The sequence below is a fragment of the Xiphophorus maculatus genome, chromosome 4 (genome assembly GCF_002775205.1).
Source record: "Xiphophorus maculatus strain JP 163 A chromosome 4, X_maculatus-5.0-male, whole genome shotgun sequence".
In the NCBI taxonomy this organism is placed as follows: Eukaryota; Metazoa; Chordata; class Actinopteri; order Cyprinodontiformes; family Poeciliidae; genus Xiphophorus; species Xiphophorus maculatus.
This window is the reverse complement of record NC_036446.1, coordinates 1,806,738-1,820,140: the sequence shown is the minus strand read 5'-3', so window position 1 is coordinate 1,820,140 and position 13,403 is coordinate 1,806,738. Positions and strand designations below refer to the sequence as shown.

The 13,403-nt window shown below is 41.3% G+C and overlaps 2 protein-coding genes across 2 annotated transcripts in view; one reads left to right on the top strand and one right to left on the bottom strand.

The window, feature by feature from the left end:
- Nucleotides 1-12,862, top strand: part of LOC102216626 (para-nitrobenzyl esterase-like) — a 67,667-nt gene extending 54,805 nt beyond the window's left edge. Inside the window, exons 6-10 of the mRNA XM_023332132.1 lie at nucleotides 8,728-8,927; nucleotides 8,996-9,054; nucleotides 9,828-9,995; nucleotides 10,910-11,137; nucleotides 11,973-12,862. Of these exons, the coding sequence (XP_023187900.1) occupies nucleotides 8,728-8,927; nucleotides 8,996-9,054; nucleotides 9,828-9,995; nucleotides 10,910-11,137; nucleotides 11,973-12,115 (798 nt within the window). The 3' untranslated portion in view covers nucleotides 12,116-12,862. The remainder of the gene's footprint in view (nucleotides 1-8,727; nucleotides 8,928-8,995; nucleotides 9,055-9,827; nucleotides 9,996-10,909; nucleotides 11,138-11,972) is intronic.
- On the bottom strand, nucleotides 1,928-8,721 carry LOC106700455 (E3 ubiquitin-protein ligase TRIM21-like). The gene is made up of 2 exons (XM_023332133.1): nucleotides 6,774-8,721; nucleotides 1,928-4,562 (listed from the first exon to the last, which is right to left on the bottom strand). Exon 2 carries the CDS (start codon nucleotides 4,551-4,553, stop codon nucleotides 2,895-2,897), a length of 1,659 nt encoding a protein of 552 aa, XP_023187901.1. The 5' UTR covers nucleotides 4,554-4,562; nucleotides 6,774-8,721; the 3' UTR covers nucleotides 1,928-2,894.
- Nucleotides 12,863-13,403: the final 541 nt, after the last annotated feature.

Below are 13,403 nucleotides of genomic sequence, written 5' to 3'. Positions count from 1 at the left end.
ACAGAACCTGGTTATTGATTTATAGATCAATAGTTTTATTACAGATATTTCAAAGAACAACGCTGGTTCTTAATTAAATCATGACACAAACAGTGACATAAAAATAAAGACATGAAATAAAATGTCATTAAAGAAATAAATCCATTATTGTCAATTCTTTGTTTTCATGGCCTGATTCTCATCTAGTTCTTTGCTTCGTTCTTTGTTTGAGTTTTTCTGTTTCTGAGTTTTGTGATCCGTGTAGAAGCAGAGCAGTCAGGAAGCATATCGATGCAACACCTGTTAGAACGAAGAAAAGTCCTGGTATGTTGATGGGCAACATTTAGAAGTGCTGGTGAAACCACTGCAGTTTGAAAGTACCGACGTTAACTCTGGGAAATGATGAATCTATATACACTGCTCAAAAAAATAAAGGGAACACTTAAACAACACAATATAACTCCAAGTCAATCAAACTTCTGTGAAATCAAACTGTCCACTTAGGAAGCAACACTGATTGACAATCAATTTCACCCGCTGTTGTGCAGATGGAATAGACAACAGGTGGAAATTATTGGCAATTAGCAAGACACACTCAATAAAGGAGTGGTTCTGCAGTTGGGACCACAGACCACTTCTCAGTACCTATGCTGTCTGGCTGATGTTTTGGTCAGTTTTGAATGTTGGTGGTGCTTTCACACTCGTGGTAGCATGAGACGGACTCCACAACCCACACAAGTGGCTCAGGTAGTGCAGCTCATCCAGGATGGCACATCAATGCGAGCTGTGGCAAGAAGGTTTGCTGTGTCTGTCAGCGTAGTGTCCAGAGGCTGGAGGCGCTACCAGGAGACAGGCCAGTACACCAGGAGACGTGGAGGAGGCCGTAGGAGGGCAACAACCCAGCAGCAGGACCGCTACCTCCGCCTTTGTGCAAGAAGGAACAGGAGGAGCACTGCCAGAGCCCTGCAAAATGACCTCCAACAGGCCACAAATGTGCATGTGTCTGCACAAACGGTTAGAAACCGACTCCATGAGGATGGTATGAGGGCCCGACGTCCACAGATGGGGGTTGTGCTCACAGCCCAACACCGTGCAGGACGCTTGGCATTTGCCAGAGAACACCAGGATTGGCAAATTCGCCACTGGCGCCTTGTGCTCTTCACAGATGAAAGCAGGTTCACACTGAGCACATGTGACAGACGTGACAGAGTCTGGAGTCGCCGTGGAGAGCGGTCTGCTGCCTGCAACATCCTTCAGCATGACCGGTTTGGCAGTGGGTTAGTAATGGTGTGGGGTGGCATTTCTTTGGAGGGCCGCACAGCCCTCCATGTGCTCACCAGAGGTAGCCTGACTGCCATTAGGTACCGAGATGAGATCCTCAGACCCCTTGTGAGACCATATGCTGGTGCGGTTGGCCCTGGGTTCCTCCTAATGCAGGACAATGCTAGACCTCATGTGGCTGGAGTGTGTCAGCAGCTCCTGCAAGATGAAGGCATTGAAGCTATGGACTGGCCAGCCCGTTCCCCAGACCTGAATCCGATTGAGCACATCTGGGACATCATGTCTCACTCCATCCACCAACGTCACGTTGCACCACAGACTGTCCAGGAGTTGGCGGATGCTTTAGTCCAGGTCTGGGAGGAGATCCGTCAGGAGACCATCCGCCACCTCATCAGGAGCATGCCCAGGCGTTGTAGGGAGGTCATACAGGCACGTGGAGGCCACACACAATACTGAGCCTCATTTTGACTTGTTTTAAGGACATTACATTAAAGTTGGATCAGCATGTAGTGTTATTTCACTTTAATTGTGTGTGTGGCTCCAAATCCAGGCCTCCATTGGTTAATAAATTTGATTTCCATTGATGATTTTTGTGTGATTTTTGTTGTCAGCACATTCAAATTTGTACAGAACAAAGTATTCAATGAGAATATTTCTTTCATTCAGATCTAGGATGTGTTATTTGAGTGTTCCCTTTATTTTTTTGAGCAGTGTATATAGTTCTATTACCTGTCTAAGAATTTCTGTCTCATGTGTTCATTTCTCTGAGAGAAACACTGTGAGCACATTGTGACTTTAACAATTTGCTTTGTTGACATGACCACAGCAAATGTAGAAAAATCTACAATAAACATAAAGTGTTATAAAATCAGCCACTTCTGACCTGACAAGTGAACCACAGCAAGATCAACAGTAACAACAAAATGAAACATTAATCAAAATGTTAATGTGTAACGATGGCAAAATGTAAGATTGCAATAATTTACTGTGTTCAATGAATTTTCATTTTTGTGTTTTTAATTATCTAAAGCATTTTCAATCACCTTGTTGCTGAAACATGGGATACAAATAAACTTTATTGAATTGACACTGAACTGAAGCTGCCAGTGGCAGAAACATGGAGCTGCACCAAGAAGTGAACAGAAACAATGAAGAGAAGAAGAATTACCATCGATACAGTTCCAGTCATGCAGGATTAAAGATTAATAGAACATCAAAAATGAATAGAAAACAGTCAATTTCACAGTTTAATATTTATTCATCAATCATCACATGGTACATTTACACTCCTGATGAAAAGTTCAGACCAAACCACCAAGAAGCAGAACTTAATGAGGAAAAACAAGATTTAAATGTTATTATTGTTAGAAATCAGTTTAATTTGATGAACAGGTTGAAACATTGAATGCAGGTTTAAAACTGATCATCAATAAAACAAGAAAAAGGAAACAAGATGAAACAATCAGTAGAGCAATGAAATAAACTCTGAGATAAAACAATTTGATTTGACTTTATAACTAATCAGAAGCAGAAAATAACTGATTTCCTGCTGAGGATGTTTCCAAACTCTCCTCTCCAGCAGCAGGACTTCACCTGCAGAGTCACTCAGATTCATCTTCATCATCTTCATCAGATCAACGATCAGCCTGATTAACAGGACAGATGATCAGAGGAGCAGAGTTTTTACCTAAATCATTTTTGCAGGGACTGAAGAATGGGTAGAGTTTCTCCTTGAAGCAGCAGCCAGTAAAGGAGTAGATCAGAGCTGCAGCATCTACATCATAAAAGGAGACCAGACCCTCCTCATAATCCACAAACACCCCCACCTTCTGAGGACCAGGATGGAGATGGAGACGCACTGAAGGTCCAGCAGCAGCTTTGTACTCATTTCCTTTTCTCAGCACAACAGTCCAGAAACCGTCCTGAGGAGTTGCTGCAATTTTTCCCTTCCTGTTGATGGATTCTCTGGCCACTCCTAAATCCCACTCAGTCTTTCCTTTAACCTGAACCTCAAAGTAAAATTTGCCTGCAGAGAAACTCTGCTGTCCTAAAACACACGGACAGTAAAAAAATCTCTCTGGATTGTCTGGAAGATTCTTCTTCACATCTCCATCTTTCACCTGTTTTCCATCATCAGACAGGATGAGCCAGGGACTAGCTGTATCAGGATCCAGAGTCACATCAACAGCAAACTGATGGATCCTCTTCATCTCCATCATCCTCTTCATCCTCTTCATCTCAGCCTCCATCATCCTCTTCATCTCCTCCTGCAGCTGAGTCCCAGCTCTCACCACAGTCCCCTCATATGATGGTGGATGAACTTTGACCTCTGTCCAGGTCTTGGTGGGTGGAGCATCTTTCAGGGAGGAGAAGCTTTGGAGGAGGTGGAGGTGATCTTCATCCTGTGAGAGCTGCTTGACCTCAGAGCTCCTCTTCTTCAGCTCAGAGATCTCCTGTTCCAGATCTCTGATGAAGTCTTCAGCCTGTTTCTCTGTAGTTTCCTGTTTGTCTTGGATCTCCTTGAGGAGCTCCTTCAGGCCTCTCTCAGCAGACTCTATCAGAGCCGTGAAGATCTGAACACCTCCAGCTTTCTCTCTGTCTGCAGCATCTTTACTGATCTTCACCGACTCTCTGATCTCCTGGATCTTCAGTCGTCTCTTCTGGATCATCTCCTGAACTTCAGCCTCCGTCTTCCTCAGCTCTGCCTTCTTTCCTTCAGATTCTTCTCTCAGAGGAACAAACTCGTGGTTCTTGTGGTCTAAAACAGGACACAGCAAGCAGACGCATCTCTGGTCGGTCCTACAGAACAGCTCCAGAGGTCTATCATGCTGCAGACACATCCTGTCCTCCAGGTTCTCCACCGGCTCCATCAGCTGATGTTTCTTCAGACGTGGAGCGGTCAGGTGAGGCTCCAGGTGAGTCTGGCAGTAGGAGAGCAGACACACCATGCAGGACTTCAGGGCCTTCAGTTTGGGTCCAGTGCAGACGTCACAGGGAACTTCTCCTGGTTTGGCAGCTTGTTGCTCTGAGCTGCTCCTGGCTTCCTGCTGAGCTTCACCTCTGAACTGATCAACCATCTCTTTGACGAAGCTGTTGACTCTCAGCTGAGGCCTGGAGGTGAAATGCTCGTTGCACAGAGGACACCTGTAGGAAACATTTCCATCCCAGAGCTGAGTGATGCAGGTTTTGCAGAAGTTGTGTCCACATGGTGTGGTGACTGGATCAGTGAACACATCCAGACAGATGGAGCAAAGAAACTGATCTTTAGACCGCAGGTTGCTGCCAGAAGACATTTCTGAACTCTGAGGACAAATCAGGGAAACTTCAGTTAAAACAAGTTGATTAAGGGGCATTTATTTTAGTATGTAGAGATTTAGAGTCATGTTGGGCCATTTTATCACAATCAAGGGTAAAACTTTATTTGAAGGTTTGTGCATAAAACTGACATGATGCTGTTATGAACATGAAGGAGTCTTGATGAATGTTTGATCGCTGTCATGAAGTTAATTTGTTAAATGACACTTTTAATGTACTTTTAATACAAGTTTTTATGTAATGTTGCATTAAAAATGTCATTATTTACAGAATGACACTTCATGACAACATTCATAAATGTTCATTAAGACTCCATGTTTATGACAGCATCATGTCAGTCTTCATACCTTCAAATATTGTTACCCAATAGAGTAAATATGTTACTTTAAGTTGTTACAAAAAATCTGTTTATTTACTATGACATAAGAAATTTGTCTTCATAATCTAGTGCCTTGAATTTTTGCCTGTCTCTTTAAGAAGCTTCTGCTCTTTCTGAAACTCCGCCTTCAGGAAGTCATCACAACATGGCTCCTCTATTAACCCTGTAACCCAGTGGTTCACAAAATGTGCGGCGCACCCCCTAGTGGGGGCGGAGTCCCATTGCAGGTGGGATGCTGGAAGCGGTATTGATGAATTATAATAATAATAAACAAAAAATAGTTACACAAAAGTGTTTCACTGTAAAGGTGGTTTGTAGTTTGTTTTGTTACAACCTGAAGTGTGAAATAAACTTCAGTGGAGTTTGAAAACAAAATTTGTGTAAAGGTTTATGTCTGGTTGAACGATGTGAGCCCAGTTGATTATTATTTTTTTTTTCTTTTGGGGGGAATTTTATTGTAATCCAATGGGGGGGGGGGGGCAGAAAATCTTTGGGACTCACTGGTTTAACCCCATTGTTGCTGCACTGGGATGAGGTTTTGTACGCAGGCAAAAGAAGTTCAATGTCCAAAACTTGAAGGTTCCTCTTTATGGTTTATTTTCTCCAGATTGACAAGCAAATAACAAAATCGAACTTTTCATTGTTTCTTGCTGCCTCTCCTGCTCTGGTAAAAACCTATAGGCCCCAAACCCAGTGCATGCTGGTTCTGTACCAGTCTATAGAAGATGGACCCACAGTTCTTTCTGTCTTACTTAGAGAAACAAATAAAATAATGAAACAAAAACAAATAAAATCTATAACTATTAACCTACCAATAAAATCTGTAACTAATACAAAAATATAAAGTAAACTAAGAATAAACTAACAAATTTCAAATGTATTAAAGATTAATAAATGGCTCCAACAGAAAGTTTGTATAATGACCTCAGCAGTTCCAGCAGGTGTTTGCTAATTACTGCTGGCTAGTCTGAAGGAGCTGAGTGAGGGAGTCGTAGGGTTACGCTGCTCTGTGAAACTCAGAGGAGGAGCTGCGTCTGGAAGGCGGGGCTAGGTCCACCAAGGTGTTTTCCACAGCTGAATGGCTGCTGCTGTCATGGTGGGTCTCAGAGAGCCAATCACAGACAGGCTGGCATTAGGCTGATTTATTTTCTCTATAAACTCAGAAACTTAAAGACGTTTGGCATGAGGAAGGAACAAACATGAACGGAGCAAAACAGAACAGAGAATCCAGCAGAGCAGGAAACAAAACAGGGAACCTGAATAACTGGTGAAATTGGTTGGTGGTGTAACCCAGTTTGGTTAAATGGGTTTGATTACTGGGACAAAGTAGCTGAACTGAGGAACTGGAACCAAGAAACAGGCCTGATAATAATCTAAGAAAATAAATCAATGTAGACAAGAAACATAACACTAAATAAAACATCAACATAGCAACACTTAAAGAAATGAACATCAAATGAAACTAATAAGGATGAATATGGAAATCAAAGCACCGATACAAGAACATGGCTGGAATAATACAAAGGAAAAAACTAATAATCAGAACTAAAGAATAAACTGAAACTCAACATGAACTGGAATCACAAAACTTGATGAGGAAGGAGTAAAAGAAACTAACAGAAAATGAAAAGACTTAAACTAGAATAAACTAAATACAAACTATTCAGGAATGAGAATACCAGAATAACTTAGAAAAACAGACCTAAGAACTAATAATGCAAAAACTAAGACTTTTTATCTGCTTCTCTTCAGATGATAGAAAAGTCTGTTATAATTTCTGTTAGTAGAAACCCAGTAAACCAGTTTCTGCTGAACTCACCAGTATCAGTCTGTTGAGCAGAAAATCATAAACTCAGTTTGAAGGAAACAGGTTTTTCTCCACAGCAGCTCAGGCTTTCACCAACTTTTATTTTCATTTCTGGAGAGCCACGTTTTAATCTCATGACTCTGTTGCTCCTCCTTAATGTGAGTCACTCTAAAGGTGGAGCATATTTATGCTTTTCTGTAGCTAAAAATTAATGAGTGGCGTTTGATCCTCCCATATTCTAAGACCGGCCGTTTGGACCCACCTGAGCTTTTTACCGTGCGGTTCTGGTGGGTCTCATATGAGTGTATGAACTGCACACAGTAAAATCCTCAGGCGGGATCCAAACGACCGTCCTTAGAACTACGGGAGGATCAAACTCTGATCATTCATTTTTAGCTACAGAAAAAGCTCCAAGCTGCTAAATGAACAAAAGTAAACTGATAACATTTAGACTTCGGTGTCCCGCCACGTCTACAGACTCACACTGATGTGACAAGATGTTTGACACAAAATATATTTTTCTCTACATTTTGTTAATGGTGAAGAGGGTTAGATAATAAAAACAATGCAAAAACTATTTTCTTTTATGTTTTTCTTAAAGCCGTAGAGCTGCAGGCGCTGCTACATTAATCCAAACTCTCATCTAGAATCACAGAAGGTTTTTAAAGGGCATCAAACTTAAAACTCTGTGAACTAAGAACTTCTGATCACTTAATAACCATTAACCACATCTGCCTTGGTAAATCATTACTGATGAATATTCCTTAACATTAATATGATCAGGCAGCAGGTAATCATATATATGTAAATATATTATTGTTGTAAATGTTCAGCCAAAACCTCCTGTCTGTATGAAACAAGCAGCCGTTTGTGTTCCTCAGTATCCGGCTGAAGGTCGGTGACCCCCGGTGTAAAGAAACTCTGAGGAAAAGATTTATTTAGTGTCAGAGCAGAGAAGATATGCTAGTAATTAAAATACTGTAATCATAATTCTCTTTAATTTCCTTTCTAATATTCAGGCTTTTTATTTTACTCTCCACTGAAGACATTTGCAAAAATGTAAAACCACTTTTTCATCTTTATGGATTATAAATGTCAGATCCGGGTCCTCGTGGACCCGAGCGTCGCTTAATAAATGGAAAGTGAAATTTATGGCCGTGCTTAAACACACATTTTCCTTCACTCTGAAACTCCATTAAGGTTTCCTAAATGGAAAACGTGGCGAGGAGACACCGACATTACCGCAGAGCTTCGGCTCGACGCGTTTCACTGCGACCTCAGGACGACTCCAGAGTTCATCTCTCATCATCATTTTGTTTCATTACTGGAACTGCTGCATCTTCCTCTTACTGGGTTTTTAAAATGTCACTGGAAACTTTTAATGGTGCCTCTCTGGACGCTCAAACACTCACAGGTTTGATGTTTAAACAGCAGGTTGTTCATTTTTATTTAATTTATTGTAGCAAAATTATTTTTGACATTCCAAATCTCCCAGGCAAATTAGTTTTTAAATAACAGTTTACTAGACTTTACACTATTAAAATAAGGCACAACATGTTATTCAGTGATGAGCAACACAAACTGAAAATACTATTAAAATAAAGAATAAAAAACAAACAAATTGTATTTTAAAAATAGAAGAAATTGAATTAGCCACACACACTCTAAAAAATTTATTAAGACAATTTAATAAGAAAAACAAAATAACAAAATTTAGTAACTCTCCATAAATATACAAAACTGTAAAACTGTAAAATGTCTTTATCAAAGACATGCTCTGAGTGCAGAGAAATATATTTTTAAAGAGAGAAACAATAAACAGTTTATCGTTTCTCTCTTCACAACCTCTGGTTCTTCTCTGGCATAATTCATATTTAATCAACGATATTAAATATAATATCAACCATATTTAATAAACCCGGTAGGTCCACCCTCAAGGTTCAGACGGTATCTGTGCTTCTCCCAGGCCATCCCGTGGGACGAGTACCCGTCCTGGGCCGGAAGGGATCTAACGGACCTCCCCACCAGGGGGCGCCTCATCGGGCCGGTCGCCGTGGTGGACGGGTTCGTCCTGGAAGCTCCGCCTTTTGAGGTTTGGGAGAAAAAGCAAAACTTCAGCGACGTGCCGTTTGTAGTCGGGACGATGGAGCAGGAGGCAGACTTCAGGTGGGAACTTCTCTGGTTCTGGTTCCGGTTCTGGTTCTGGTTTCTGACTCCAGTGTTTTCCTCCACAGTCCTCCTGCTCTAAACATCTCTGATTGGACCTGGGGGGATTACAGCCTGTATGTAACAGGTAAGGTCAGAGTGTTCCCGCCTGCTGATGGACGACTTCCTGTTTCTGCACAGGAAGTAACTCTGAACATTGAATGAAACTGATTAAAATATTTTCTAATTTTACTGCAGGAGTAGCTTCAGGTCTGCGATCAATAAGTCACTGATTTACTGCAGAAACACAAAATCTTAAATATTTTTGTACAATTTGTAAAAATCTCAGTACACTTGAAAGAAGACAAAATTAACTTAGAAGTGGGGCGTGCTAACCCCCTGCGCCACCACAGCACGCCGCACGTTTGGAGGCCTTAGTCCTCGACGCGGACGTCGCGGGTTCGACTCCCGGTCCCGACAACCTTTACCGCATGTCCCCCCCCCTCTCCTCACCCTCCTTCCTGTCGGAAAAAATACGAGCCGCTAGCGCCGCAAAAACTCTTCGGAGAAAAAAATAAAATAACTTAGAAGTAATTTTCAGCAAGATTTTTTTTAGCTTGTTTTACGTCAATAAATCCTTAATATAGATTTTTAAAATTATTAGTTCATCTGGCAGATTATTTCACTTATAACAGGAAAAATGTCTCGTCATAAGTGAAATAATCAGCCGGAGGAATTGTTACCATTTCATCAATATTAAGGAATTATTATAAAAAAATCTTGCTGAAAAGTCACTAATAAGATAGTTTCCTTATTTCAAGTGAACTGAGATATTTGCACTAGAATCTATTTAGTGTTTTTAGTGTTTTGTTGGTCTGAATTTGATCTCTCTGCTCCTGTTTTTTTTTTTTTTTTTTTCAGAAAAGCTCCAGTCCTTCGGTCCGGATCTCCCTAAAGACGCTCTGGATCTGTACCCGTCCTCGGCCCCCTGCCCCACCAGAGACCGCTGTCCAGAGAGGGCCTTCACCACCATGGTGTCTGACATCAGGGTCACCTGTCCCAACAACGACCTGGCCAGGAGGGCCGCAGGTAACCAGACCAGCACCCTGTGCTGTTTACAGCGATTCTCCTCTGATCCCATCGGGCCAGGCGGGTTTTATTTGTCTTCCTGATCTCAGAGCGTTAACGCAGGCTGCAGGTTTAATTCAAGTAACAAGTCTGTCGTCTTCCAGGTTTGAGTTGCGGCTGCAGATCGGTGCGTCATGGAGGCTCTGGGCCTCGTTAACTTCGCTCTGAACAAACCTGGCATGAGCAGGTTGAGACGTGACTGAGGGGCATTTTATTTTTCTGCATTTTTAAACAGGCATCATGCTTAAAAATATTTAAGAACAACATAATGAGCACCTTTTTTATCTCCACAAATGAGTTTGGAGAATAATTTCTAAATCAAGCATTTTAATGCTAATGCTAGTTTACATTTTGACAAAAAGTGAGAGTAAATAAACCTTTTTGGCCCAAATATTAACATTTGAAATTGATCATCCTGTATTACAGTGGTGAGCACCGCTAACTAAGCGTTAGCTATGCTGATCCTAAAGCTAAAGCTCTACCAATACAGTATTTAGCAGAAACTGATGCTAACATGCTAACTTCAGTTCCAGTTATATCCACCTTTTAAAGGCAACAATCCTCGAGCATCAGTTTAATTTTGACATCATAATTTACGTTTTCTGCAAATATTGTTGGTTCTTTATAGGAAAGTGATCAGTTGTTTCTGTCCGAATAAAAGCAAAAATTTAATATAAGAGGAAATCAGTCCAATGAAGATGCATAAGTATAGCTCCACCTACAGGTGGGTTCCAGTATCTGCAGGAAAACAGTTTACACATCAGAACATATAATTTATGACTCATTGAGTTTCCCATATTTTTCACCTTGTTGTGTTCCTCTACTTACTCTTTCTGCTGTTGTTGTGATGTCACTTTTCTCCTCCGTCCTTCCAGCGGCTCTCAGCAGTCCGGTGTATCGATACGTTGTGACCCACACGCCCTCCGGACCCGTCAACACCACCAACGGGCTGCTGTCGTTTCCCAGCCGCTTCTCCTTCCACTGCCTGGATGCTCTGGCTTTCTTTGGAGAGCTGGACCGCTTCCTGCCCAAACCTCTGTCTCCTCAGGACCGGAGCTTCCAGCAGCTCTTCACTCACCACCTGGTCCACTTCGCCAAAACAGGTACAGGTTCTGCCGGGTCTCTGTCTGTGAACTGGTTCTGTTTTAACCAGACCTCAGATCAGCACTGGTGGAGCATTTTATATCTAAAATGTTAGATATTTTGGTTCTGTTCCAGCAGAGAGTGAAAAACGATGATCTTCTACTGGAACCATTACCCAGAATGCTAATTATCATTTACATGAATGTTGGATTTTATCTTTTGACCCAAATTGTTGATCTGAAATGACCTGCAGGTGAGAGGAAGCTGCTTTAAACCAGTTTAAACCAGTTTGATCAAAGGCTGTTCCTCAAACCTGGTTTAAACTGGTTTAAGTAGATTGAACTGGTTGGTTCCAGATTGATGAGCCTTGTTGGGTCTGACTGGGTTTCAGCCTGGGATCTGGAGGAGAAGGAAAAATACTGACGTTTCCATTCATCCGTCCGTTTTGCTGATTTGATTTGGAATAGAGATAATAATAATAATAATAATAATAATAATAATAATAATAATAATAATAATAATAATAATAATAATAATAATAATATTTCATTTGTTTCCTTCTGGATTTGCTGTGTTTTATTTCTGTGTGGGTTTTATTGTTGAATTAAGAGCAGATGGAATATAAAGTGGAACCTCATCACAGCAGGACTCCGTCTGAAACCCTGATCAGTGTTAAACCAACCAGTTAACTGCTGAGCTAAACTGGGAGAACTGGGAGAACTGGAAACCCAGCTGCTGCATATTCTGGTCACACACCAGCAAACATCAAATATTCTGATCTGCAGATCTCAATTTGTGCCACCAGATGGCGCTGTTTCCAGCTGTAAGCCGTTTTTCAGCTGTTTTCTCCTGCAGGGAGGATGGAGGCGGTGTGGCCGGAGTTCCCATCAGCCATTGCTCTGCTGTCGGAGAAGCTGGAGGTGAAGAAGAACCACTCGTCCACTCGCTGTGAGCTGTGGGAGAAGAACGGTCTGTACGCCTACGCCTGGATGAACTGAGCTGCTGGTTCCTCCCTGCTGCTGTGACGTTCTCCACCCTAACGGACATTTTTCAGCTTAAATCGCTCGTTTGCTGTGATTTTTATGAACCACTTCAGCTGATGGTAGTTAGACAGTCCAACCAGATCTGTTGGGAGTTTAAAAAGTGTCACTGTGGGAACATGACAGATGTTTCTGGGTGAGTTCAGTCTGCCTGACGGAGCTGAAGACCAAAGAAAAGTGGGAAATGAGAGAATTCAGATGTTTAAGATGGTGACAGAAATAATAATAATTTTCAGATCCATAAAGGGGAAAAAAAAACAATCAAAACTCTTCCAACCACTATGATAGGTCTCCATGTTTCAGTCCAAACCAGGGACTTGAGCTGGTTTTCTACCTGTAAAGGTGAGTTAGTTCATCTGTTCAGCTGAAAATGACTTCATCTGCTGTTTGCTGTTTCCTTACAAACTAACTTAGTCAAGCTGAGAGTTTTAGGGTTTAAATCCTTGAAGACGGACCAATCAGAACTTCATGTTTTATTTTTACTTCATTTTAGATCACAATTTATATTTTCCAACTTTGTTTTAAAGAAACAAAACATTCCTGTCCAATAGGGAATAAAATCATATTGAAAAACCCAGAGATAACTACCCTGCTTGGCCAGTAGGTGGCGACAAATCAGTTCAGCTGCAGCTCAGTGATGTTTTATTCACCTTCACATCTCCTCACAAAACTCCACCTGAACCAACCCTGAAACAAATCTCTGAATAATTACATTCATAAATTACTGAATTAACTTTTTTCAAAAGAAACAGAAATTTAATTTTTAAAATACTTTATTTAAGATTGTTGTTGATGCTGATGGCTGTAAGCAGGACGGATCTCCTGTAGCAGTCTGTGTTACAGCGGCTCTGAAGATGCTCTGTAAAAAAGCTTTCAGAAGTAAAAAAGACATGAAATAATATCCAAAACACTTAAAAATATATGACACAATTTCACCTTTTGGTGAAAGTTGAAATGTTCCAGGAAGTGCTGAACCCTGCTAAGCTGGACACAAGAAGCTCAAAGAGGATTTAAAACCCAACAGAAGAGCAAAGGAGGAAAAAGGTCACTTCCTGTTGCAAAATGATAATAATATCTCTTCTAATTAGAGATAATTTAACCACTCGGGATGAAAACAAGCAGCTGCAGAGAGGTTGATGCTTCACACCTGCTCTCCGTCTCGGCCCTCCCGGGTCGCAGGCGGCTAAAAATAAGGAAATAAATCATTAGAACAGAAATAAAAACGGGTCAAAATAATAAGCACATG